Source organism: Botryllus schlosseri, chromosome 8 (genome assembly GCF_051294905.1).
Source record: "Botryllus schlosseri isolate E-star chromosome 8, Bs_hap1, whole genome shotgun sequence".
Taxonomy (NCBI): Eukaryota; Metazoa; Chordata; class Ascidiacea; order Stolidobranchia; family Styelidae; genus Botryllus; species Botryllus schlosseri.
The window spans coordinates 6,153,312-6,180,421 of NC_137243.1; the positions used below are offsets into that span (position 1 = coordinate 6,153,312).

General features: G+C 41.9%; 1 protein-coding gene across 3 annotated transcripts in view; it reads left to right on the top strand.

Moving 5' to 3' along the window:
* Positions 1-27,110, top strand: part of LOC145444998 (uncharacterized) — a 69,544-nt gene that overhangs the window by 23,087 nt on the left and 19,347 nt on the right. For 2 of the 3 annotated variants that reach the window (XM_080323082.1, XM_080323083.1), the window contains exons 7-15: positions 4,178-4,367; positions 5,150-5,310; positions 7,125-7,292; positions 12,163-12,369; positions 14,661-14,730; positions 14,814-14,971; positions 17,062-17,144; positions 25,028-25,083; positions 25,722-25,829. In XM_080323082.1, the coding sequence (XP_080179208.1) occupies positions 4,178-4,367; positions 5,150-5,310; positions 7,125-7,292; positions 12,163-12,369; positions 14,661-14,730; positions 14,814-14,971; positions 17,062-17,144; positions 25,028-25,083; positions 25,722-25,829 (1,201 nt within the window). Of the gene's footprint in view, positions 1-3,927; positions 4,107-4,177; positions 4,368-5,149; positions 5,311-7,124; positions 7,293-12,162; positions 12,370-14,660; positions 14,731-14,813; positions 14,972-17,061; positions 17,145-25,027; positions 25,084-25,721; positions 25,830-27,110 lie in introns of those variants that run through there. The other variant, XM_080323084.1, reaches the window with a different exon arrangement.

Consider the following 27,110-nt stretch of genomic DNA (forward strand, 5'->3'; position numbering starts at 1 on the left):
TAATTCTGGAACACTATCCATTGTATTGCATTGCGCTCTGTTATCTCATTAAACGGATTACCGTATTGATGGAAATATGTGACATATGCTTGTTTTGGAAACGTGCGAACGGGATCAGACGGGCGATAGTGATTAGGCTACTTCATCTTTTTAGCCCTACGGACGTACGTACAATGTACATGTCTCTATTGTAAACTAGCATAGATATGAGCGAAAGCAATCATGGATATTCTACGGTTGCGAAGTATTCGCGGTAATGTGACAGTTGCATTCCTGAAATTCTGAGGATTTTTGACCGCTTTATTCGCTCGTGATTTCTTGCTGTGCCTTTATCTCAGGGCGGGCGTGTCGCTTGTCATTGTTCCTTTGTGGATTTGCGGAAACTTTTACGAGGTCGCCAGACGCCGCGTATTTGTCTCGAGACTATATCTATTGTGACGTTAGAAAAACACTTGGAAAATAATAATATGACTTTGCGAGATTTAGCTGAACATTGTGTTTACGCCGCAGTGTGATTGTTGGTCTCGATTCTTTCAGTCCAATCCGAGCGATGTTACTGCATGTTAACAGCACAATGTTCTTTCCAATTCTCTACGAGTTGCTGACGATTACAAATATTGGGGTTTATTTCAATTGGAATGTACTATTTAATTGTATATTGAAGTTCTATACCCCCAAGTTGCTCTAAAACAGCACGGTAACGGTGATTTAAAATTTGCGTGTGAAACACCATATTCAGTCGCCGTGTAGAAAACACCCTTGCTCGCAAAATCCGTTATTTCCGCCGCAGCCGGTGCGGTATTTTTCCGGTGCCCGCATTTTGCGGTGGTTTGATAATATTAAATTGATCGTGCGTTATAGATACGTTAAAATATAATCCAATACACAGGTAATGCATTCCCAGAAATTCGCACTCCCCCTTTTCCAAGTATTGCGTTTGCGAGAAGCAATGTACGGTTGCAGTCGATATGTACTTTGTGAAAGGGGTTTTGAATAAATGTCTTCCGTTATCACCTCACAAACAAGATCACGTTCCCGAAAAAATGGCTCACTTAGCTACTAGGGGGTTGGGTACCTTGGCTGCTTACATAACTTTCCATTCGCTGCAAATATATCCGATACACAGATCAACTTCAGATTAACCATGGCATGTATACAAACAAATACATGTCTGCAGGAGACACTCAATGCCTATGGCGGATGATATAAATCCGCATGTATACTTTAATCAGATCATTATGCAATGCACTTGTCCTGGTTTCTAGGCGACGCACGTAGCGCACCCTGATTGGGCGTTAGGGTGGAGTGAAAAATGGAAAATTTTGAATTTTAAAACGGACACTGGATATGTGGTGCCAAATTGAAAAAAAATAATTTCTATAATAATTTTGGGCTCATGCACCCTCTAGTGGTCGTGCAATTGCACCGAACGAGCCAAAAATAGCTAATTTTGCTATATATTGATGACCGCTTCCTCTAGAAAGCTGATTTTGGGCTCAAAAGATGCGGAAGCAACAAGTTTCTATCTCACTTCCACAGAACTTTGTCTTAAAAATGAACAGAAAAAAAGTTACGAGCAAATTATTGATTTTTAGGCCATTTTTCGGTAAAATTAGGCACTGAAGCAGGGTACGAGGCCAAAAGCGTGTAGTGATCGATCTTATGACTGACAACTACATATTGGAAACACATAAATTGCTAATTCATATTGAAAACACAAAACCTTCAATTGTATATTGAAAAAAGGTATATTTCGAAGATGATTTCACTACCAGAGTATTAGTCTGCACAAACTTTGAAATCTTGTTTTGTATTAAAAGATTTCATTTGTTTTTGAGACTTCAGTTTCTCTCTGATTAAGTCATCTCTACGTTTAAATCCCGACACATGGGCAGATGCTTTGGTCACCACTTTAACGTCTCTTTCCACTGCCTGGTTGTGCCAAGGATGTTTGAGGAGATGACCTTAGATTTTCCATCTCGAGATATGGTGAGTTTTTGATTGCTGGTGGCTGTTCCATATCTTTTAGATTCAAGTTGACAATTTAGTGGTATGATTTGGCCTTGATGTTTATAATTGGGATTTTAAACAATCTGATTCTAGTGTCAACGTCGTTTTTAGGTTTCGTTTCATTAACATATCCTCCTTCAAAGTCATTAATTGGAATCTGGTATTCTGTTTGATCTGCTCATAGTTGTAATCTTGCAAGTCTTCCGAGGCCTTCATCATCATCACCGAGCATTCCCAAAAGACATTATCCGGATGTGCAAAATATGCTTTTCCTTGTAGCAAAGGTAGTGCAAGGTTGCGAATTTGTGTATCAGAAAGCTTTGTAATATGGGAAACTATGTTGCACAAGTTTTTAGCACCACCAACAATGGAATTGTGCCTTTTTATTCCAAACCATGACGGAAAATAAAACTCCATGCAGAATTAAGCAAGATAGTTCAGATTGCTTGATGGATGACTCTGTCGCACATGTATGTTATGTATAGAACCTCAAAAAATCAGGAAATCTGAACTATATTACTCAATTCTGCATGGAGGTTTATTTTCCGTCATGGTTTGAAATAAAAAGGTACCATTATGGATGACTCAGTCCCACATAGAACATGCCGGATTTTGAATTTCTATGTGTTCAAAATCCCAATTATAAACATCAAGGCCAAGTCATACCACCAAATTGTCAAGTTGCATCTAAAAGATGCGGAACATCCACCAGCAATCAAAAGCTTTTCATATCTTGGGCTGGAAAATCTAAGGTCATCACCATTAAAGATCAATCATCCTTGGCACAACCAGGCAGTGGAAAGAGACGTTAAAGTGGTGACCGAAGCATATGCCCATTGCTCATGTGTCGGGATTTGAACGTAGCGATGGCCTCATCACACAAAGACTGAAATCTCGAAAGCAGATGAAATCCTTTATTACGACACAAGATTTTAAAGTTTGTGCATACTAATACTCTGGTAGTGAATCCATATTCGAAATATATCTTTTTTCAATATAGAATTGATGTTTTTGTGTTTTCAATATGGATTTGCAATTCATGTGCTTTTAATATGGAGTTGTCAGTCATAAGATCAATCACAAGCTTTTGGCATCATAGCCACTGCTTCAGTGCCTAATTTTACCTAAAAACAGCCTAAAAATCAATAATTTGCTTGTAACTTTTTTTCTGTTCATTTTTAAGACAAAAGTTCTGTGGAAGTGAGATAGAAACTTGTTGCTTCCGCATCTTTTAAGCCCAAAACCAGCTTTCTAGCATAAGCGGTAATCAATATATAGCGAAATTAGCTATTTTTGGCTCGTTCGGTGCAATTGCACGACCACTAGAGGGTGCACGAGCCCAAAATTATTATAGAAATTATTTTTTTTCAATTTGGCACCACATATCAAGTGTCCGTTTTGAAATTCAAAATTTTCCATTTTTCACTCCACCCTATTGGGCGTACGGTTCGCTTTGTGTTTTAGGGCGTAATCATTGTCCGAAACTATGTCGCAAATTGCATAATCCCGACATAATGATTTGTTCTGTGCTGGCCAGTACAACCTGATATTACATCTGTCATAAGCTGGCGCGCGTCGTTACCAGTTATGAGTTTGGGTTGGAGGGGTACGTTCGCGTTATTGATTGCTTATCAAGCGGTCAGTGCGTTTAACGCAGCAATCAAATGCTCATTTGTGACCGAATGAAATTAGTGGCCAGGCTCGAGTTTAGATAGCCAGTGTTACCTTGCTAAGGTGTATACATCAAGAATGATCTTACGGTCAAATAACGTTGCGATGATATCAATGCATTCGCCGCATGCCATCTTGATGTTACAAAGATGCTATTGTCGATATTGGTTACAGTTGGATTGAGTAATAAAACGGTTCGGTACACAGCTGGTATCAAGAACGTGATGAAGTGCATACGAAAGTTAACTGTGCGTTCAATTTGTCACAGTTTTAGAAAGTGTTTGCTGGAGTTCTTGAACTTACGCTCAAATCTGAGCTTGTCTTTGTCGCAGCTATACTAAAGTATATACTTACATTTTTAAACTTGAGCTGTCGTTTTTTGTCGGGCTTACGCTCAAAGCTGAACTTGTTCCGTTTCGATCAAGGTGCGACCGTGATTTTACCTGTGAACTTACAGCAGTGCAGCGCATTTCAACAGGCATATCTTTTCTTTCAGATGCGGTACAAGTACAGAACTGCGGACAGCGACGTGCTGAACGCGAAACAGGGCAAGCAATACGCGAAGATGCAGAGCGTCGCGAAACGGCGCGATTTCATCCTGGCCGTGCAGCAGTGCGCGACCGAGAAGATATACAGCGCCATCAGGAAAGGCATCGATCCGAACTTTCAATGCCCCACCACCGGCGGTGAGACTGTTACAGAAACTACAAATCTAATTCTAGTTCTATAGTTCTAGTTCTATAGTTATAGTTCTGGTTCTATAGTTCTAGTTCTATAGTCTTAGTTCTATAGTCTTAGTTCTATAGTCTTAGTTCTATAGTTTTAGTTCTATAGTTCTAGTTCTATAGTTCTAGTTCTATAGTTCTAGTTCTATAGTCTTAGTTCTATAGTTTTAGTTCTATCGTTCTCGTTCTATCGTTCTAGTTCTATAGTTCTAGTTCTATAGTTCTAGTTCTATAGTTCTAGCTCTATAGTTCTAGTTCTATAGTTCCAGTTCTATAGTTCCAGTTCTATAGTTTTAGTTCTATAGCGTAGCGAGGGTTTTGGGAGTCGAAACCCGTCCCGTCTGAAAATAGAAACCCCGTGGTCTTTTTCAATGCAAATTCGGTCTCCAATGTTTGTCAGCTCATCTGCAATTTACTAATTCGTATTACATCAGCGATGGCAATTAGCGAGTTGCTGCGGGGTCGAACCTTGATAGTTGTGTTTAAGTTGGTTAGTTGCGGATTTTTAAAGGTCGTTAGGTCTAATTTTAGTTTTACAAGCGAGTTTTTAAAAGTGACCAATTCAGTTATAGTTCTAGCTTCGCATTTTGATAATGCGGTAGTTTGTACAAGCCTGATGTCACAATATACAAGTGTTTGCTTGCGGTTTTTTTGTGGAGTCGCGTTTATTGTGTGTGTTTCGTTGTTGCGGCGCCGTATATCTATAGTTTGTGGCGGGTAATAAAACCGTGGAATGTTTTCAGAAACGCCGCTCACCATGCTGTGCAAAGGTAAAAACTGTCCGGAGTCGGTGCCGGTTTTTATGGCCCTTCTCGGAGGCAAGGCCCATTTGGACTTCAGGAACAAGGCAGGCCTCGCGCCCATGCACGTGGCGGTCTGCAACGACAACACGCAAATGATTAGGGTGAGAAAATGTCGCTTTGGGATTCCGGGTTTTGTGCAGATGGGTCAAAGTAGACATCGGTGGTTTGGCACTCTGTAGAAGTAGGAGTAACTTATGTAATTGTGTACTTGAGTGCAAGTCGAATGTATTGATTTACGAGACGTGTTGAACGACGAAAGTGTTGATCAACTATGGTTTTAGGCCTATACGATAATAACCTATATGTAATTCAAAAGCGTTTGTCGGATTTTTCAATTGTAAACTAACCATATTGTGCCTATGTGCTTACGTTTATTACTGATTGATGGATTCGTTATTTCGCGATCGGACCCCGGTTCAACAGAGGGCGTGTAGCGTCACAATTGCAGCGCAGCTACGGAGTGAGATTGATCTACCCGCGCTCAGTCTCTGTATAGTTTTTATTGTGATGTGGCCTATATGCTTCGCGCTGAACTGGGGATTAGTGCAGATAATATCTTGTGTTGCTTTTCGATTCGAATATTTGTCTGTGCATTGCGTGCATTTGTCGTGGTTAGATTTTGCGTTGATTGTGATCTGTGAAAGAATGTTCTGAGCTCGCTGTGAAAAAACGTAGCGGTGTCCAATAGGGCTCTTCAAAAATGACTTTTTTTCTCAAATCGTACTGGCTACTTGATAAAATTGTTAGGTTACCTAATTTAAGCCTACACACAAAATTTGGTTCAATTCCAGCCAGTAACCGCTTTGCTACAGAAGAAGAAAGTTTCTATTTACGATATAAAAATAAATAATAAAAAATTTGAATATTTTCTGTTCACCTCATGGAAGTGTTAGGATGTCTATAGAAACGATGCTCACCAAATTTGGTTCAATTCCAACCAGTGAAAGCGGAGTTATTGCCGTCGAAAAATTTGGATTTGAATAAAATAGTATTTACGGTGACCGATTCTTTGTTTATTTATTATAATTGTGCTCACAGTAAATACTATTTTATTCAAATCCAAATTTTTCGACGGCTATAGCTCCGCTTCCACTGGTTGGAATTAAACCAGATTTGGTGAGCATCGTTTCTATAGACATCCTAACACTTTCATGGGGTGAACAGAAAATTTTCAAATTTTTTATTATTTATTTTTATGTCATAAATAGAAACTTTCTTCTCCTGTAGCAAAGCGGTTACTGGCTGGAATCGAACCAAATTTTGTGTGTAGGCTTAAATTAGGTAACCTAACAATTTTATTAAGTAGCCAGTACGATTTGAGAAAAAAAGTCATTTTTGAAGAGCCCTAGTGTCCAAGCTACAAAATTTAAATACCACCGGTTTAAAACCGTGCGACCATTTGCGCGAGTGACGGAAATAGATGAAAGCTACTTGGGTGCTCCTAAAAAGTGAAAGCGCGTCGGCGTTTGTGTAGAAGTTAGAAGCAGAATAAGTCCATAAATTTCCACTAATTACAAGTAAAAATGGAGATCTCCGTGACATCTGAAAGCCGCTTGAATTCGGAAACGGAAGGTGTGAAGGAAGTAGTTTCATAAATCACGATTTTAGCAGTTGATCGGCTGTGGCTACATTAGGATTCATAAAATGCGTAAAATTAACTCAAAACCCCTGATGACACTACGAATAGGTGGATTGTTGGAAGAAGTTGACGTGATACAGGGTCTATTTCGCGCGCGCGCCAAGATATATCTCGCTGGTACGCGTGACGCCAACTTATCGCCACTCGACTTGGTAGCGCAGTTAAGCAAATTATATTTGGTTACTCGAAAAGAGCAGCAGTACTTTATTACTGGTCGCCTCGCTGTATTGGCTGTCCCCGCGTACGAAATTTTAAGTTTTTGCCTCCGCACATCAGACGCTGCTGGAATTTCAAGCTTCGCCCAGCGTACCGGACGGTAAAGACCTCACTCCGCTTTACCACTGCGTGCTGTTCGGCTCGTCTACCGAGACCGTACGTACGCTACTGCAGCACGACAGCCTGGTGGGATGCTACGACTCGCAGGAATGGAGCGAACTACATCAGGTGAGGCTAAAAAGTAACTTGTGCCGAGCAAAATCGATTATATGAGGGATCTCAGTATTCCTATCACTGTAAAATAGGGGTGTTCAAAAATGACCTTTTTTCTCAAAGTGTATTAGCTGTTTGATAAAATTGTTAGGTTACCTAATTTAAGCCTACACACTAATTTTGGTTCAATTCCAGCCTGTAGCCGCATTGTTACAGGAGAAGAAAGTTTCTAGTTAATATATAAAATAAATGAGCAAAAAGAAAGTTTATATTTTTTTATATAAAAATAAATGAACAAAAATTTCAAAATTTTCTGTTCACCCCATGAAAGGGTTAGGTTGTCTATAGAAACGATGTTCACCAAATTTGGCCCAATTCCAACCAGTGGAAGCGGAGTTATTGCCGTCGAAAAATTTGGATTTATATAAAATAGTATTTACGGTGGGCACACTTATAATAAATAATTGAAGAATTGGTCACCGTAAATACTATTTTATTGATAATCCAAATTTTTCGACGGCAATAACTCCACTTCCACTGGTTGGAATTGAGCCAAATTTGGTGAACATCGTTTCTATAGACAACCTAACCCTTTCATGAGGTGAACAGAAAATTTTGAAATTTTTGTTCATTAATTTTTATATAAAAAAATATAAACTTTCTTCTCATGTAGCAATGCGGCTACTGGCTGGAATTGAACCAAAATTGGTGTGTAGGCCTAAATTAGGTAACCCAACAATTTTATGAAGTAGCCAGTACAATTTGTGAAAAAAAGTCATTTTTGAAGACCCCTACTGTAAAGTGTAAAGTACTAAAGTGTTGTAAAGTACTAAAGTGTTCGAATAAAAAAGTCCAGCCCTGCTCGGAACCGAATCCGAAGTCGAATCGCCGCTATCTCGGGCCGTTCGCTTGTGACGTAATCGAAATCGCGAAGGAAAACGATAGGTCCGCGCGCGGTTTGCCTTGTCGAGAACCGAAATTCGGAGACAATATCGGTAAATCTCTGATAAATCTCCATTGTCGCGCGCACAATCGGTTTTGCGGCGTTTTCTCGTGTCGCGGTAACCGAATCTCGGCGGGCCGCCTGTTTTCCGCCGCGGGTCGTGACGGAATTTTATCCGTTATCTGCCAGCTAGATCTGCGAGCGCCCTGGCTGTAGATTCTTTCGATTCTTAGGGAGGATAAAGGATTTTCGCTGTGTTTTGTTGCTGTTGACGTGGTAATACAGCCGACGGACCCTCGGGCACTGTTAAAACAATGGGACTTGAGACTAATAGCGAATCCATACGCAATTTGAGAAGCGGAATCGTATCTGACTCTGACAGTATACATTACCGCGTTTCCGTATCCGATCCGGTTTTCAGAGACTTTCGATTGTTGTAGGATATGAAATCATGAAATAGTCTAATTGCTTTTTGTTGAGGCCTGCATCTTTCGGTGCAGTGCGGGGGCTCTTAATATGGGTCCATGGACGTCTTTGGGGTCCGCGGCTAGTTTCAAGTAGTCCATAAAAGTGCTAGAACTACAACTGTAAAACAGTCCTTATTTTCGAATGACTTCGGCCCATTTCTCGACTTATTTTCTCCTCTCGCCGTACGTGACAGGCTGCAGTGATGACGTTTTTTAATCACCATGTAGCTTTTTACAACAACCAGACCAGGACGCCATGATTCGGACCGGTCGGAAGCGATGACCATTTTTCCTTTTTTAGTCATCAGGTTCCGAATATTCAAGGTTAGGGGTTCCACGCGACCGTCCAAAAATAATGATAAGGGTCTGCGCTTGATAAAAGGTGAAACGCTGGTATCGATCAGATGCTAGGGCGTTGTCCACTGCCGGTCAATATCCTGTTTTGATTGTTGCGTTAGTCCCGCGTAGACAGGGCTGACCTCTCGGTATTTGAAGAAACAATGACGCAGCAAATCCCTACGGCTTGTTCCCGTGTCCGTAACGAAACCTAGCATGGTACAGACAGCTGGATGTCTTCCGTTCCGTTTCGTGTTGCGACTGTTGATAACGGAGCCCGAGACATCGGATTTTTGAGCCGATACCGATAAAACCGGCTTATTCGGGGTTAATTTCAATACGAATATAATATTCAGTTGTATATCATCGGCTATGTAAACACAACTATTTACTCAGCTTTTGCCCGCCGATGCGCGACAGCGTCTCGGGATGGAAACCAGTCGCTAGTTTTCGTCACGGTCGAGCCGCGCACTTTATGACGTGATAGACACCTGACGCAAATTATGCGAACGCTTATTTCCTGATGTGCGAATATCCCGTCTGTTCCTTGTTTTGGGTTTTGCTGGTAATTTCATCACCGGTCGCTTTTTGGCACGTTAATCAGCGTCTGCAGTATGCCTCGGGTATGGTTCATTTCTCCCGTTCGGTATTTGGGTGATTAGAGGCGGCCAAGGTAATCAACATTGGGACTTATGTTGAAGTACAGTTAAAAGTAGTTATTTTCAAGATTTGATATAATTGAATAGTATATTCATGTTGAAATGAACCCGAATATTTTCGGCTGACACTCGTCAGGGGTAATCGTCAGCAACTAGTAGAGAATTGGAAAGAACATTGTATATCAACGACCGTATCACAAAATACGACGTCACCAGCATGAAATTTGGAATAATCGGGGCGAAGAGAGCTCAGCGTACTATTTTTAGATGGTACACGAAGTCTTTTTGCAGGCCGGTTTGCGTATTTTGATAAAAGTCAACTCCAAGGCACCCGAATGAAAGTGTTGATATGCAATGTTATTTCCAATTCTCTATAGTTGCTGACGAGTACCCCTGTCGAGTGTCAGCCGAAAATGTTCCGGTTTGTTCCAATATGAATATACTATCCAATTGAACACTGAAGTTTTGTACCTCAAAGAAGCTCTCATACTGCGAATCTGTACAGTGTGCAATATTTGAAAATATATTCAATTACCGTGACACGGGTTATTTCGTTCGTAAAATGATCACAAGTCCATCCAAAACTTTCAAAAATTTCAAAATCAGGGATGTAAATAATCGAGTCGTTTTGCCAAAAAAAAAACGTTGCTTTAGTAAGTAATAGAGGTTTGCAAAATCTACTTGAGTGCTCCGAAAACGTAGATGCACCCCGTTACTTACCACATCCGCGTATCACCCAAATATCGGACGCTAGAAATTACGAATATCCTGTCCTTGACGGCGTGAAAGTCATCGGCACGTTTCTACAAATAATTTCAGCCCGCACGTATACGAGATTGAAAAGTATTATTTACAAATTCGCGATTCGTGTTTCCGCCGCGCGACAGGTATTTTCTATCTGCCAGGGTAGATATTATCTAGTTTCGTGTGGTAGGGTATAATGTACACTTGTACAGCAATAGTCTTTGGCTTTGAATTTTCAAATGATCATGCCTGTACCCGTTCAGTGACTCTGAAAGGCTCAGGACGCAGGCATTTCGTGAAATAGTGCCAAATCAGTGAAATCACTGTTGATATTCAAAATATCCTTATATGAGGAGGAAAGAGTTCTAGCTGTTCAATTACGCCCAGAATTGGCTACTAGAAAATTGATTTTTTTTCATTGCATAGGATTGAGTTATGTCGAGTCCGCAATTCATGAAAACTAAATAACCTCGAATACGGTATTCCCCTGTGAGCTCGTGTTTGGAGTATTTGGTTGTAGTAAGTCATTTAACATTTTTGTTCAAAATCATTGTAATAAATAGTCAGAATGTCGACTGTACCGCCGTCCTACAGCGGTCATGGAAAGTCGGCAAAGGCTTACAATTGTGAATTTGCGAAATTGGGTCTTTAAGCCGCCCATCTAAAATGTGCCGAAAACAAGTTCTCACTGTGATTGTTAAACAAAGCTGAAAGTGCCTAAATACCGTCAACAAACGTGAAATTCCGGTGCCAAACAGTTTGGAAACGTGATAAAATTGTTCTGAAATTTAGCATGTGGCGACGTCTTTCGCGTGGCATCACCGTGCGGCCGATGTCCAAAGACATTTTTAGCCCCAATACTCCCGAAACGACTTCAAACGCGCCTTTTCAGTGTTAGGGTAACGATGACAGACATCGCACAGACAAAGTGGTGTCGAAGGGTATGCGACAGTGACCAAAATAGAATTCGCTCGGAATGTCTTTATTCATTGCGGTCGGCCTGTATTCGTTGCTGTTCTCTGGGGATTTGGTGCTATTCCTGTCGATTGATGCGCGGTTTCGCATTGCCCGGCGGCATTACCGCTAGGCCAGCCTGGGACAGCTACATAATTCTAGTTGTTAATTAAACTAATTACACAGAAATGTCGGTAATTTAATTTTAATCTAATTTCGAAAAAAAACGCGTAGGAAAGAAACTGTTGCTATAATCCTAATTTAGAAAGCAAATGTGTAGCTATAATTCTGATTCTAATATATTTCGGAAAAGCATAAAATTTTCCAAGCGTCCGCTCAACACTGATTCGAGGCGTGCGGCGAGAGATTAATATTTTTTATTTTACCAACGTGGAAGTCTTGAAACCTCAATGGGTCGTGTCGCGGCGTCCAAATCATGTTGTACGAAGCCATACGCGCGTTAGCGGGAATGATATCTCCGTCAAGTTGTGATCAAAGCGCGGCGTTGTCGTAAAGTGTTACGAAATAGGCACGGTCGAAAAGATACTGAATTATCTTTAACGTGATGTAGAATTGGCGTTATTTTCTATGTGTTCTCATAAAAGATACATAATTTTCAATTTTCGCATCAGCCATACTAATATGACGACCTAATATAAGCCTTATTCGTAATTAATTCAAGATTTATTTCATAATTACACTTGACTGCGGCTTGGCGTAATTGACTTTTGCGGTCAAGTAGCGCGTTATCTCGATTTCATTAAATCTCGTTTGAAATACAGGCGTGCCGATACGGGAGACTTCACTTGCTGGAGCTGCTTCTGAACTGTGACAAGGTCGGCCGGGACATGATTAACGCGCGGAACGCCTCCGGTAATACCCCGCTTCACGTGTGCGCGCTGTACAACCAAGAAGCGTGCGCTCTGGCGCTGCTGATGCACGGCGCCGATACTGCCATCAAGAATTTTTCGAATCAAGACGCCGTACAGGTACGTTCGGAACTGCAGAATTCCAAACGCATACGAGAAGGCATTCATCCCAAAACGCCGCACACCAAAGTTAGCTCAATACCAACCGGTAGACGCCGACGCAGAGCCAATTGAAGTTATTAAATTTATCATGAAAAATTTATAAAAAAAAATGTCAACCCCGTGAAATGGTCAAGTTGCCTAAAAGAAAGTTGCGTTCCAATTTTTGCTCCCTTCCAACCGGTAGAAGCGAAGTTATTACAGTGGAAAGTTATGTATTTGAAGATGGGTGATCCCAAAATGATTAATGAAAAACTCATATAACTTCTACTGGTTGAAATTCAGCCAAATTTGGTATGCAGCGATTTTTAAGTCAACCTAACAACTTAATCAGTGAATCCCCGGAATCCCGGAAATTGAGTTATTTTTTGAACAATCCTGTGCACAGCTTCTAGGAGGTACAGAACTTCAATTGACAATCGAATAATATATTGATATTGAAATGAACCGAATATTTCGGCTGACACTCGCCAGGGGTAATCGTCAGGAACTAGTGGAGAATTGGAAAGAACATTGTATATCAACAATCGTGTCATCATATATAACATGACAGTGTATATTTTTCAATATGAATATGTTATTCAGTTAATTGGTTGTATGATTGTACTCCTAGTGGTACGGAAATCAATATATAATTGTTTGATATAGTAATACTTAATATTTGCGATATGAATATGTGATTCAACATTATGTTAAATGGTTATGTCTTATGACTGTTTCCACTTCTGCGCGGGGGTTTATCAGTGGAAAATACTCGTACTTTGGAATTTTGAGAAGTAGAAAGTAGTTTGCAGTCGCTTTTACGAGCGAAAGTTTCATAAAAACCGGGATAAATACATTCCCGTAGGACGCAGTAGTTTTAACGTGTTATAGAAATAGTTACTATTATATGTAATTGAGTAGGAATTTATGTCTTAACTTCTTCGTCTACTTTACGCTGGCTACTTTTACCGTCTCGGCCCTTCGTCACGACATATGGAAATTTTGTGTTATTTTACGCTGACATAACTCGCGGTTGCACTTGGCAGGCTACGAAACGACATTCGCCGCTGGTTATTATCGCGCGCTGTTTTGACAGCGGCGTCGCGGCCCGAGGCGTGTTTTCCGCCTGTCAATTATATGCCGTATGTGTTGCCTTGGCGTAATATCTAATCTGTGATTTGAAAGTGATGCGTTTTGGATTGGGCATTCTGCGGAGATAGCGCGTTTCATATGTTCTCGTTTGTTGGCGAGTGTTGATAATCACCGTCGAAGAACGCTGTCGTGGTTATCTTGCGCGACCCGCACACTGTTTCGTTAATTAGCAACGCCGTCGTCCAAACTCTATCACACGCCCTCCTCGAGATGAAAGCGCGTAGAAAATCTCACTCTTCCTTTAGGCATGCCCGGAACAACTAGACTAGATAATTCTGGTCGTATAATTAGACTTATCGGGGATAAATGTCTGTAACCTAATACTAATCTAATTTATGCTTTTCCTGGAAACGGTTCAGTGCAAAACGAGCCGAGTTTGGCGCGCAGACATTTCCTATTCTCGCGCTCATGGGAATGGTTCTCTGATTTTATATAAACTCAACTCGATTTTTGATGTGTATCTTGGTAATTCGGAATTGAATTCCATTTCCAAGTTGTTATGAATTCACTGATTCAAATTCCCTTTCGTGATTTGAAAAGAAACCGGTTCGATTTCTGACTTTGAGGGCGATTTCCGGGTACTTCCCGTGGCCTATCCAGATTGTAATTTATATTTTGCTATCATTTCGACGGCACCCTTTATTTTTTATCAGTCGCGCGTCTGGCGCGGGATTAGTTACGGCGGTTTAGTAGCGATTGTGACGTTCTTGCCGCGCCGACGGTGTTCTGACGAATTCCAGGAGCGTATACAGATTAATTAACGCCGGCCTGTGCGCGAACACCAGTCGTGTCTCCGCCCTTTGAAAGAGAAAAGGCATTGATTGCCAGAAGAAGCCAGACAAAGCGAGACACTATCGCGTTCGGTTCTGATTGTGACTCATAACTTAGCTGCCGCTGTTGATTTACAATGTTCTTTCCAATTCTCTACCAGTTACGGACGATTACACCTGGCGAGTGTCAGCCGAAAATATTCGGGTTCATGTCAATATGAATATACTATTCAATAGTGCATCGAAATTCTGTGCTACAAGAGTATCATTTGTATCATCATTGATGCTGTCTATTTGTTATATATTTCGGTCAGGTGAATATTAAGACTCTCTCTCTCTTACACGCAGGTTGCCCACGTAGCATCAAGCGCCAACATCGCCCAGCAAATCATCGACTTCCCGGACAACCGCGACCGTGGTAAGTCTCTGCACTTTTTTTAGCTCTCTGACGCCGCTTCGTGGCGGTCGCTTTTCGCTTACCCTTGGCGCGTTCCGTCGCAGCCGAGTTCGCGTTGCTGAAAGCCAGAGACGAATATGTGCCGGGGAAGACGCGCGCCGCGCCCTCGCCGCTGGACGCGGGGTCGAAACCGACGGGGCGGAAGCACAACAGGTCGACGTGGACGCCCGGGTTGCTGAAGAAACACTCTAAGAATTTGATTGTGAGTTTATTTATACGCGAGGATATCTAGATTCAAGTATATCTAGCTCTAGTTATGCCTGCAGGGTTGTAACCAAGTCACAAGGTTCCGTATCACAAGGCAATTTCACTTTTGTAGTTTTGACTCGAGTCAAGTTGAGTCATTATCAATACACCACCGAGTCAAGTTCGAGTCAGGAGCAACTGGCCACGTCCGAGGCTCAGTGTTAAGACTCGAATCCGAGTCCAAGTCATAGTGTTTACTTTTCAGTGTTCAGCAACGAGTTCAAGTCCGGCTAAACTCACTTCTGTGAAACTTTAGGGTGATATCGAAATGCTCGGACTCGTAATAGAGACTCATCTTTTCTCTCTCTGAATATCTTTATTCAAAAAGATTAAAGACTGTTTCTGGGCATATTTTTTCAATCATTACTCCTGATATGCGAAACTTGAAAATGTCATAGAGATGTGTCGAGTCATTACAAACCTGAGTCATATACAAAATACATATCCCCGACTTCTTCGCGGGCGCGATAAAATATGTGAAGTTAGGTTGCCGTGCGTTGCTCGGCGACTTTTAATTACCTTCTCCGCGGTTTCTTTATTGCGGGTCCGCGAAATTACTGTTTTCGACACTTCCTCTGGTTTATATCAATATCCGTTTCGCCGCAGGTGCCGCGGGCCGATCGGTTATCATGTAACGCGTTCGTTTCATAGTGGTGTACTTTACGGGCAATCGGCCGGTCAAGTCGGTCACTTTAGCGCCGACTTCAGACATTTTTAATATACAGATGGCGCATCTGACTCTTGAAACTTTTAACATACCGACTGCCCGTATTTATTAATTAATAAGACTTCACGGTTAATTCTTGTTGAACATGTTGAAGACGCACGGTAATTCGCCGTAATTACAGTTTTGTGCGATGACGTAATTCATTTCACCGTTGCACAACGCGCTATTTCGGGTCACATCCGGTTAATTTTGTCGCTGTGTCGATCGACGCGAGCTAAGCGGCGATTAAGACAACCTTGGCTCCGGAATCCCGTGATGACACAATGTTATTGTAAAGCGCGATCAACAGTCGCCGTTTACACAGCAAACAGCGCCTTGTGTGCGTAGTCCTTTTTCTCTTTGCGATAGAACAGAAATAGACGATGTATATAAGGATCCAGTCAAAAACTCTTGAGCGGCGTGCGAGGGTGTGGGTCCGTGTCGTCATGTCATATGTGATGATTAAAAATCGTTGTTCGGGCGTAAGCGCCCATAATTCGCGTTGAAAGACGGGGGTTCTGTAATTTCTGCCTTGCGCGGATAAATATTTCGTACATTTTCACGCATTATGTTTCTTTTCGTGCGGTTAGAACTGCGTATCGTCATAATCGAGGTATGCCGCTTCTATCAGGTTTCCTTTCAATACGAATATAGTATTCAATTGTATATTCAAGTTGTGTGCCTCCAAGAAGCTCTTCAAAGACATGATTGGGGCTGTCGCATTATATCTGCGGTCAAACCAAACACGCTTTCGTCGAGATTGTGTCGCCCTGCGTGCGTGTTGGCGATCATCAGACAATCAGACTACTTTCTGACACAATGCGATTGTCAATCACGAGTAACAAATGGATTGTTATTCATTGAAATACAGTCGCTATTGGAGTATATGCCAGGGTGGGGTGTACCACCCCAAGTGATAGCAAAATTTGCTATGAGACAGTGTCGATAGCCTGAGTTACATCCTACGCTGTGGCGGAAACCTAGTAAATACACCTGTTTTCATCCCGTGTACTTCCAGAGTTTGTGCTACCGGCAAAATATTGTGTCCTTCCCTATATTAATGTGGTCCGAAATCAACTCCAGTTAATTTGAGCCACAATTTGGTGTTGCTTTTAATTGGCGCCGTCCAGACTTTAAGTAGATGCTAAGATAAGAGGTTGCTATGGCTGATCTGAGCTCCGATTTTCCGTCAAAACACGAAAGACAGTACTACTAGGTGACCAGCTATCGATAATCGAATGTTATTTCCTTAAGATTTTTTAGTTTCTGTTCCGAAGCAATGCAAAAACGAGTTGTACGCTCCACGACATCGCACTGATTCTTGGCGTTTTCTTGTTCAGCTCACCCAAAAGCAGCAAGGCACGGTGGGAAGGAACAGCCTGTTGGAGTCTTACTTCTCGCCGTCGATACCCTTGGAAAACAGGTAGGCATCCTCTTATATTTTGAATTCCCACCAGACCATTGTGTGTATCGGTATAGCGAGATTTCACTGTCGATTTCAGCATTAGTACCCCGATTTAAAATACGCACACAAAAATATATGATACAAGTTGAGTGTCGCGGTTTGCCCTTGCACCAAGGGTGTGTTGCGGGGTATTTACGATGCGTCGCTAGAGATTAAGATACTGTTAAAGCATTGAATATGTTGCCTATACAGTACACCGATGCTCTCGTACTCTACGGTAAAACCACCAAATCGACCAATTTACCAACTGTGAAAACACATTGCTGTCGTTTCGCTGCGAAAAGTGTTTTTATATTGGCCGATCTTTTGTATTGATCGAGAGCGGAATGGCTTTCGGAATGTTAGCATTACCGGTTTTAATCTGTAGTTACAAGTTGTCCAATGTCCAGTCGCCTAGCGACCGGGAAATAATTCTTCGCGTGGGTCTTCGTCATGTTACGGAACGCTGTTTTTGTTCGCGAAACGTCCGAAACGCGTAAAAGCTTGCGCTGTTGGCGCCACACCTCTGGGAAAATGGTAATAAAAAAAGTGTCCTCGAGTTTTTTTTAATCGCGGTTTGAACTTAATGAGTAAATAACGGTGGATTTCCGGGAATGGGAAAAAATGCGGATGTTAATTTGGCACGCCGACTAGACTTGTTTTGGTTGCTTACGTGAGATGAGGCTTGTTCTAAATGCGACGTCGTGATGGTTGCATGCGCTGCAAAATCACGGTCTGGTTTTCTGAGATTGCTCGATTACAGTGTGGTCTTTGTGTAATTAATGAAGCGTGTTTTTTGACTGCAAATATAACATTTTGCATCTTAAAGAGTGATTGTAACCGGATTATAATGATTGGCAGCTAGGCAAAATCAGTTTTTGAATGTTTGATAACTTTAACTAATTTTAAACACCCCCCCCCCCTGTAGATTGTTAGCGTGTCAACTGGGTTTCTGTTCTGTCATCATATCGGATCCATATTATGGATCCTGCCGTACGTAGGCTACATTCCTGTTGCGAGGTTTTGACACTTGACGGTTGCCGTGTTCTTAGCGCGGACGCGGATTAGATTATTTCGATCGCAGTTACTGACAGACATTCGCGTGATTAGCTTTGTGTAATCGGTGACGCTGCGCATGCGCGGTCCTTGTGTGGTTGTGATCGAATACGTCATCGATATAGTTAGCTTGAGTGCGAGTGTTGTAGCTATACTAGGAAATAGAGTTAAACGATTGAATTACCGTCATTTTTGCTCTAGTTGAACAGCTAGAACTATGTAGTTGTCCAAATATGCTTCGAGCATTGCAGTGACTAGGAATTCCGTCCGTATTGACCGAGAAATAACATTCAGTGGAGTTCGTGCGCGGGTTTATGTATGTGTAATTGTGCATTGGAGTTTGTTTGTACTCCCGGCTCCGTGGCGATCGCGTCCAGGCGCGGGCTATTGTGTCGTGTCGTGTAGCATTCGACGGAACGCCAACTATTCCAAACCCGACACGCACTCGTGTTTGACTTTTCGCAAATGCGCGTACGGTGTGTGCACAATTGGAGGGGCCTTTTTTGTTTGTTGGCTCGCTTGTATATTTTCATAGCGCTTTGGCGGTCGTTCGTGCGGTCAGCTCGGTGCGAGATTGGTCCTCGGCGATCGCGAGGACGGAATACAAATTTGGAATGTGACAACGTGTCCTAATTCGGAAAAAGTATTAAATCTGGGTTTTCGTGTCCACGCATCGAAGTCGGGCTTTGCAAATAAATAATTCTAGCTCTCTGAATAAACTAATTTGAACAAAATGCGGGTAGTCTAATTCTAGTCAAATTTCGGATGTGTTTATATCCTTTAAGTTGATTCTAGTTTTATTTCTGGTCCTCAGAAAATGCCGCAGGATAAATTTGCAGTGCGAAACGGGCCAAGTTTGATGTATCTCTTTGTAATTCGTGATTTAGTTTAATTTTCAAGTTTTTGCTAATTTAGTAATTCTAATCATGTCATAAGTTAGAAAATAACTGGGTAGCTGTAATTCTAGTTTCAATCTTATATGTAGCAGTTGAAAATTTTCTAGTTCTATAACTATGATTGAAGTAGCCAGTATGAAAATTTGGCAAGGGCGAATTGAAATCGGGGCTGTCTGCGAAATGTTTCACAATGAAATGACGAAACGAGTGATTGCGACGTAGTGAGCATTGATGGCGTCACAGTGCGCATACCGGAGGCATTTGATACCGTCGCCGCTACCCCGGGTTGAGTCAGTGTGTCCAAGTCCATGTTGGGTCATGACGAATCGACGAAATTTTCCTCCGTAAATAACGTTCTTTATTATAATGGTGAAATTGCAAATTGGAGTTGTTCGGAATAGAGCTAAATTTGATGTGCGTCATATTTACATATGTAACCTGAATGTTTAATCGCTGCCAGCGAAATTTAGGGAAGAAATTTTTTTGAACATGCTGACTTGCTCGGTTACTCTCCTGCGTTGCTCTTACATCACTCCTACGTCATGCTATTGTGATGCGGCATTCTTCTATCTCCTCGTCTTACAGTATATCTGGAAAGCAAGGTGTTCCTTTCGGTATAACGCTATTAGTGTGTGAGTCGTAAATGCTAAGCTCCATGTTATGTTGTGAGTGAATATCTTTAGCACAGTTCGACCCACTTGTTTCGATCGTAAAAAGAGACCTCGTAGTTGTCGACTTGCCTCGAGGTCCTGCGCACGTCGGGACGCGTATCCTTGACATTTGCCTTCGATGCCGCGTGACGCAAACAAGCCAGTAAACGCTCTTGCTAAAAACGAACACACGCCATAAATATTTAAAAGCGTACGCCAATATTGCCGCGCTCGACAAGTCGCTTATCGCGCTATTTTTGTTGGCGCGGTGCTCTGTCACGGGCGCGGGAATTTAATCATTTGGAAGCGGGGTTAATGGTACGCTTACGCAGCGCAGATGAGATTAGTCGGTCGTGTGTTAGTCGCTTTTGAACCGGTCGTTAGTAGGGCTGGGCAAAATCGAGTACCTGAGTGAATCGATTCTGAATCACGTAATATGCTTCGAGTCGAGTCGAGTAATCGAGTATCACTCATTATGACGTCATAACAGAACGTGGGGTGTGAAGGTTTAAATATGTATCTTTTATGCCACCACGAAGAATATAATGCCTGGTATCCATCACATAAAAGATATTTTGGTATTTTTTAGACCATACCGATTTTATTGCACTTGGTGACAATGTTGCGGGACGATCCTGACTTTGGAAATCTGCTAATTCCAGCAACTTCGTAGCTTTGACCTATATGTTTTGTATGCTACTATACGGTCAATCAAGGTTTCAAGGCTTCAACAGTGAAAATTACTGTCGAAACTATAATTCTAGTTGATAAATTAACTTCCAGTGGCGAGGAGCGTATAATTCCAGTACTCGAAAAAATCGTCTTTTACTACTCGACTCGAATCATCACAATTAATACTCGATTCAGATTCGAGTACTCGAATCATTATGCCCAGCCCTAGTCGTTAGTGATGCCTTTCGTTCAGCGTGGCATCAGTTTGGGATTAGCTGTAGCCTGTTGTTAAGAATGGAGGTCTTGGTATTATTCAGGCAGACTTGGGCTAGTAGCTTGTTATCAAATTAAATTAGTGCGAAATACAGTTAATCTAATTGTAATATAATTTGTGAAATCGTGCTATGCTCTTATCTCAATTCTAATCTAGTTTCTGGTTTCCCTGAAAATGCTGCAGTATAGTGTATAGTGCGAAATAAGCCAGGCTTGTTATACGGGGATTTGGCATTCACTTGCGTATAAGAATGAACCCTGTTTGATGCGCACTGAACGTGATATTTATTGTATTCCTGTAAAGTCGGAGTTTCGTTCAATTTATATGTTTTGCGAGTTCAGCACTTTGAGAGATCTCTAAGTTTTATAGTTCGACTCGGCTGGTTATGGGTAATCGTCAGCAACTCGTAGAGAATTCAAAAGAACTTTTGATGTCAACCATCGTATCGTCAAACATGACGTGAAACGAATCCAGTAATTATAATTGTAGTCTAATTTGGAAATAACTCTTCAGCTATAATTCTAATTCTACTATAATTTGGAAAGCAGGAGTTCAGGTATTGCGGTGTTGATCATTCTTTTGTCCTTTTAATGCGCGCCTTCACTTCATCTGTGCTGGCTTAGCGTATAAGCTAATCTCGTACCGAAATAACCTTGCTTTCGTGATGATATTAGGGTATCATATTCATCAGAACTATGTAACAAGACCTGTCATTGCTTGATATATTGATTATCGCGAACGCGAGCCCGTGACTTACAGTGATGATTACAAACCTGTCGTTTCGCCAGGCCCCAGCTTTGGCGGATGTGTCATCGCGCGATACAACGCCGTGTGCGTGAGCGTGAGTAAAAAAATGAGCCGAGCAAGGTGTAATGTTTGTTCTGGGCGATTCTGTGTGCTCACTTTGATATGGTATGCGACGTATGACGTTCTATCAGTATATATTCCCACTCTCGTCCTCATCCCGGTTTAGAATGGATTGTATCGAGTCTATGTTAGACTGTGTGTGCTGCAGTTGGTGTTAAGGTGAACTAGTTTGCTTTTGTGCGCATCATTCCATTCTCGATATGAATTGACCCCGGGAACGGCGCTCTTCGTGTTCGAGGTCATCCGTTTTTGAGTCGGCGCGCGCGTTATCAGACTATTTCTTGCTGGAGTGGTCGTTTCGGCTTTGGAAAGCTACTTATCGGGCGTTGTTTGCTATCGTTACACGCAGAGCAGGCGAGATTTTGACAGTCCCGCTAGGATACAAGCGTTACACGCATACTCCCATGAGTTTTGATTTGGCGAAATTTGTGAAATTTGAGCCGGGGCGCGCATCGGAATTGGCTTTTTAGTTGCGACTTCAATCGTTGACTCGGCGGAGTCGTGTCCCAGTTTGTAGTGTTCCCGTCGTCATTTTTAGCGTCTGTTCTGTACTGCGAGGCGAGCGAATTCTTGGATCATGAGGAACGCTGTCTTAGTGCGTTTGTTTGCTTAATCCTCGTCGTACCTCTCGTGAATATAGCTCGACTATATGCGACGTTTATCTTGTCGGACCGCCAGCGCACTCGAGAACGTTTCGATTGGATTTCCCGAGCATGGGTTTGTGTTTCCTTTGCGCGGATAGCGGACTGTTGAAAATTGGCAGGGGTGAGGTTTTGAGTGCGGTCGACTCGCGATAAAAATCTGGAATACGCGGTACGTCGCGTCGTTAGATAGTGATGCGTTACCTCGAGGCTGTGTTTATAGTAGGTATGAAGCGGATTTATTGCTTGTCTGGGGTGAGAATTGTGTGTTGTGGGTTATAAATCTCTTTGCTTGTAGGAAGCTGCCTGATTTCAGCCCTCCTTAATCACCCCAAAGTGCGTGGTGTAGTAAGCACCTGTGCTGTTGTAAGCCTTTTGTGATGATATATTTCTCGTGACTCACTCGGTACGGTACCAGGGCTTGATTCAGCGGTAATTATGTCGCGTGACGTCATGGCAAAAGTGCATTGAGTGTATTCAAGCGTTAGTACAGACAGGGTGTGCGGAGCAGTATGATATTTTGTCCGCGAGGTCATCGGCTTTTGAAAGGCTGCGGTAAAGCGGCCGCGTTGCATATTTTGAATTCTCGTAAATAAGCCGTGGATGTAGGTCGCGCGTATGACGAAACAGTGTATTGGTACCAGGTTGACGCGGCTGCTGCTTTGGTTTTTTATTCCGGCCCGGAATGCGACGGATTGTTTGTTTACGGTCGACGGTAGTTTGTGTCTTTGCTGCGTTCCGTTGCAAAAAGTCCAGTGTGAACCTTGTCGTTTCAAAAAGATGGCGTTATTATATCTCAGAAACTCTGATGCAGATGTTGTCAGTAGCGAAGTATTGTAAATCGAGTTCGGACCACCGTATATCAAAGGTAGTACTATTGCTTCTCAGAAACTGGTATGTACTGTACAATAGGGCTCTTCAAAAATGACTTTTTTTCTCAAATCGTACTGGCTACCTGATAAAATTGTTAGGTTACCTAATTTAAGCCTACACACAAAATTTGGTTCAATTCCAGCCAGTAGCCGCTTTGCTACAGGAGAAGAAAGTTTCTATTTATTATATAAAAATAAATAATGAAAACTTTGAAAATTTTCTGTATTTGAAAATTTTCTGTTCCCCCCCCCCCCCCCCTTCCATGATAGGATTAGGCTGTTTATAGAAACGATCTTCACCGAATTTGGTTCAATTCCAACCGGTGGAAGCGGAGTTATTTCCGTCGAAAAATTTGGATTTGAATAAAATGATACTTACGGTGACCGATTCTTTGTTTATTTATTATAGTGGTGCTCACCGTAAATACTATTTTATTCAAATCAAAATTTTTCGACGGCAATGAGTCCGCTTCCACTGGTTGGAATTGAACCAAATTTGGTGAAGATCGTTTCTATAGACAGCCCAACACTTGCATGGGGTGAACAAAAAATCTTCAAATTTTTTATTATTTATTTTTATATAATAAATAGAAACTTTCTTCTCCTGTAGCAAAGCGGTTACTGGCTGGAATTAAACTAAATTTTGTGTGCAGGCTTAAATTAGGTAACCTAACAATTTTATCAAGTAGCCAGTACGATTTGAGAAAAAAAGTCATTTTTGAAGAGCCCTACTGTACAATGTACATTGTACATTGGCCACTTGATGAACGCAGATCTCATTTGCACGGATTGAAAGCGAAATGAATAATCATAGTCACATATAATTTGATGGGCTTCTTTGAGGTACAGAACTTCAATTTACAATTTAATAGTATATTCATATTGTAATGAACCCGAATATTGTCGGCTGGCACTCGTCAAGGGTAATCGTCAGCTACTAGTAGAGAATTGGAATGAACGTTGCATATCAACAATGTATCACAAAATATGGTAGAGAATTAATGGAAAGTTACAGTCAGGAACTCTTTTCGTGTTGAACAGAACGTTTTCGTTATTGGTATGCTACGATCGGTATAGTCGCGTAGTGATTAGACCCTGCCCGAAGACCCGCCATGAAGAAATCTCGAACCGTGTCCGGGCTGCCGGCGCAGTCCAAGGGGCAGACCATGTACGCGCCGCCCAAAAAGCGCAACAGCCTCACGGCCGGATTGTACAAGATGTTCATGCGGGAGCGTAAGCAGGCGGAGAAAACCGGGAAGGATAGCGCTTTCGAGATCTTGCCGAGGTATTGCGAGGCGGGAGCTTCCCGCGCGCGCTGCCATGCTCGCGTGGTTTTGCGGACGCGACCTTTTGTGACGTCGCAGTTATGCGTTCAGTCGGGCTGCGTATCAGAATTGGACAATTATATAATTATATTTGTGTAATTACGCTAGTTGATTAAGTAGACTGATTGGAACGAAATGCAGGTGATTTAATACTAATCTAATGTTCCTATGTTTAAAGGTCATAAAGTTGTTTTTATTGCAAGGGCTCGTGACATAAACGATTTAGCAAATCCGTCCATACCTAGAACTACTAGTTTTAAGTTTCCCTGGGCAAACCCCAACCATCGCTGCTTGTGTAAATCCCCATCAAATATCGCGCCGACTGTCTAACGATTTCGTAAGTCTTGTGTAATAACGAACACATTCAAACATAGCTTTCTGTGAACATTGGCGACTTCGGGAGATTTTAGTTTCGTTTATCGTAAGGTAAAACAATAAGTCCCGATTCCGTTTCGTGATGGCTTCTGTTTGCCGACCGCCCTAATTCTGTTTGAATAATGAATATCCTACCTTCGGGATACCGTGTGTGCCCCAGTTGATCATTTATGAAATCATAAGCGATACTTTGCCAGCGTTGGTCAGCGCCTGAAGTTCCACATTCATGTTCAGATTCGACTCGAAACTGCCGCCTAATGCGAAGATGCCGGACGTGAAATATCCGAAATGTAAGTCTGTACCCTTGATTCGATGTTGGTTAGTTATATTTACGCTGTTTTCGTGCTACTGTCATCCAAATTTCATATCAATTTCAATGTACAGATACATCTTTATTTAGTAACGTTTAGGCTGTTTTCGTATTATTTAACTATATTTTCGAATTATATCTATTTGTACTTCTCGATTGTATGGTCACAATTCGGAATTTCAATTTTGCCGAAACCCTATGTCAACTTTTGTATTCAATATTCATATTTCAAGTTGCCATTTTCGTACTTTCTTTCAAACGACGCATCGCTGCGGTTTTGTAGGTCCAAATTTCGCTATGTGATGTTACACGGCATTCACGAGCTACCACCGTGCATTTTATGGCTTCTATGGGTTTATTTTTTGATGAAAATTCTGCTATGCAGTCATTTTACACGCGACATTCTCAAGTCAACGCTGGTACGCTCGTATCTGCCTGGGTTATATGTGGCTGGTCCCTGAGAAAACCCACTGTATCATATTGATTATCAAATTAGTTATACTTGTCGAATATGTTCTCGGGACTTCGGTCTCTGCACGCCCGCGACCCGGAATTCATTTTGCCGTGCATAAAATCGACTGTATCAGTACTTTGATGCAGCTCTATCGTCCTTTACAGCCGTCGATAACGGTTACGCCGGAGAAAACAAGGTCCGGATCGTGGTTCAAAATTACGACGCCAAAAACCAAGACGAGCTGACTTTGCGAGTCGGCACGCGAGTCATAGGTGAGTCAATTCGAGATGTTCTCATCCGTAAGACTGGTGCTGCAGATTTTATGGTATTTGGCTTTTGCGGTTAAACCAGTGCTGGTGGGGATAGAATGTAGTTGTGAGTTATTGTTTCATGAGATGCATAATGATCCATACCGAACGTGAATGATTTCAAATTTACAATGGAATGGTATATTCGCATTGAAATTATTTCGGCCGACTCTTGTCAGGGGTAATCGTCAGCAACTAGTAGAGAATAGCAAAGAACATTGTATATCAACCACAAATCAGTTGAAACTTTGACATATATATCGTTCCGTGAAAATCCATGGGCCGGTGGCTACTCTGCAGATTGATAGTCTCTGCAAACATGTGTTGCATTATGGTGCATGCTCTGTGTTACACGATAAGACCTGATGAGATTTCTATGTTCCTGCTGCAGAAAGAAAGTATTGAAACGATTGAATATTCCGTCAATACTCCCTAGTAGCAAAGGGCGTGTTATTTTTGTACACGAAAACACTCAACTATACTACTCTGATATCAAAATTGTTGCTCGTATCGTTATGCCTAACACACTAATCCTAATTCAATTTTTGTGATCAAGACTGCAGTTTTCAATCCCTTATTGATCTTAGTCACCAGCAGCGTTGAGTGTTGTGCATTAGCGATTTATGCTTGCTTCGTGTGGGACTATATGTATGTTAACAGCGTGACTATTACAGCAGTTTGAGAAGAATGCTTATCCAAATATGCGTTAGTTCTGTATGTAAAGAAAGTGATCCAGAATAACTATTTTAAAAAGCCTGCGACGGCCGATGATGTGTTTGTCCAGCGCGCGCCGTTTATCGGTTGTGTTGCTGAACGCATTCCTCACGGCAAAATTTTGGCTCGCCCACAATACATATTAGTCGGCATCAATCATTCTATTGAATTGGCGCACTTGGAAATATTCCGGAAGATCTCGGCGGGTTATTACGGCCGTCGGTCGGTTCAACGCTGACGAAAGTATTTTCGCGGAGTCCTTTTGTTGCGACGTACTTGAAATTCTTTGTGCCTCGGAAGCGCCCTTCAGCTCGCGAATGACCCCGGTTCTGTGTGGGATTTACCTATATGCCTTGTGATATCACGATTTTGCTGTGAACTTGTTAATGGTCGAATTGAATAATCGCACTGTCCGATTAGGCTGATTTCTATAAGTGTCACCAGCTATGAATATCATGCACGCGCTGAATAGAATGATATGTCGTATTTGACGGGGTAAATGGTGATTACTGTAATAGGTTTATTTCAATA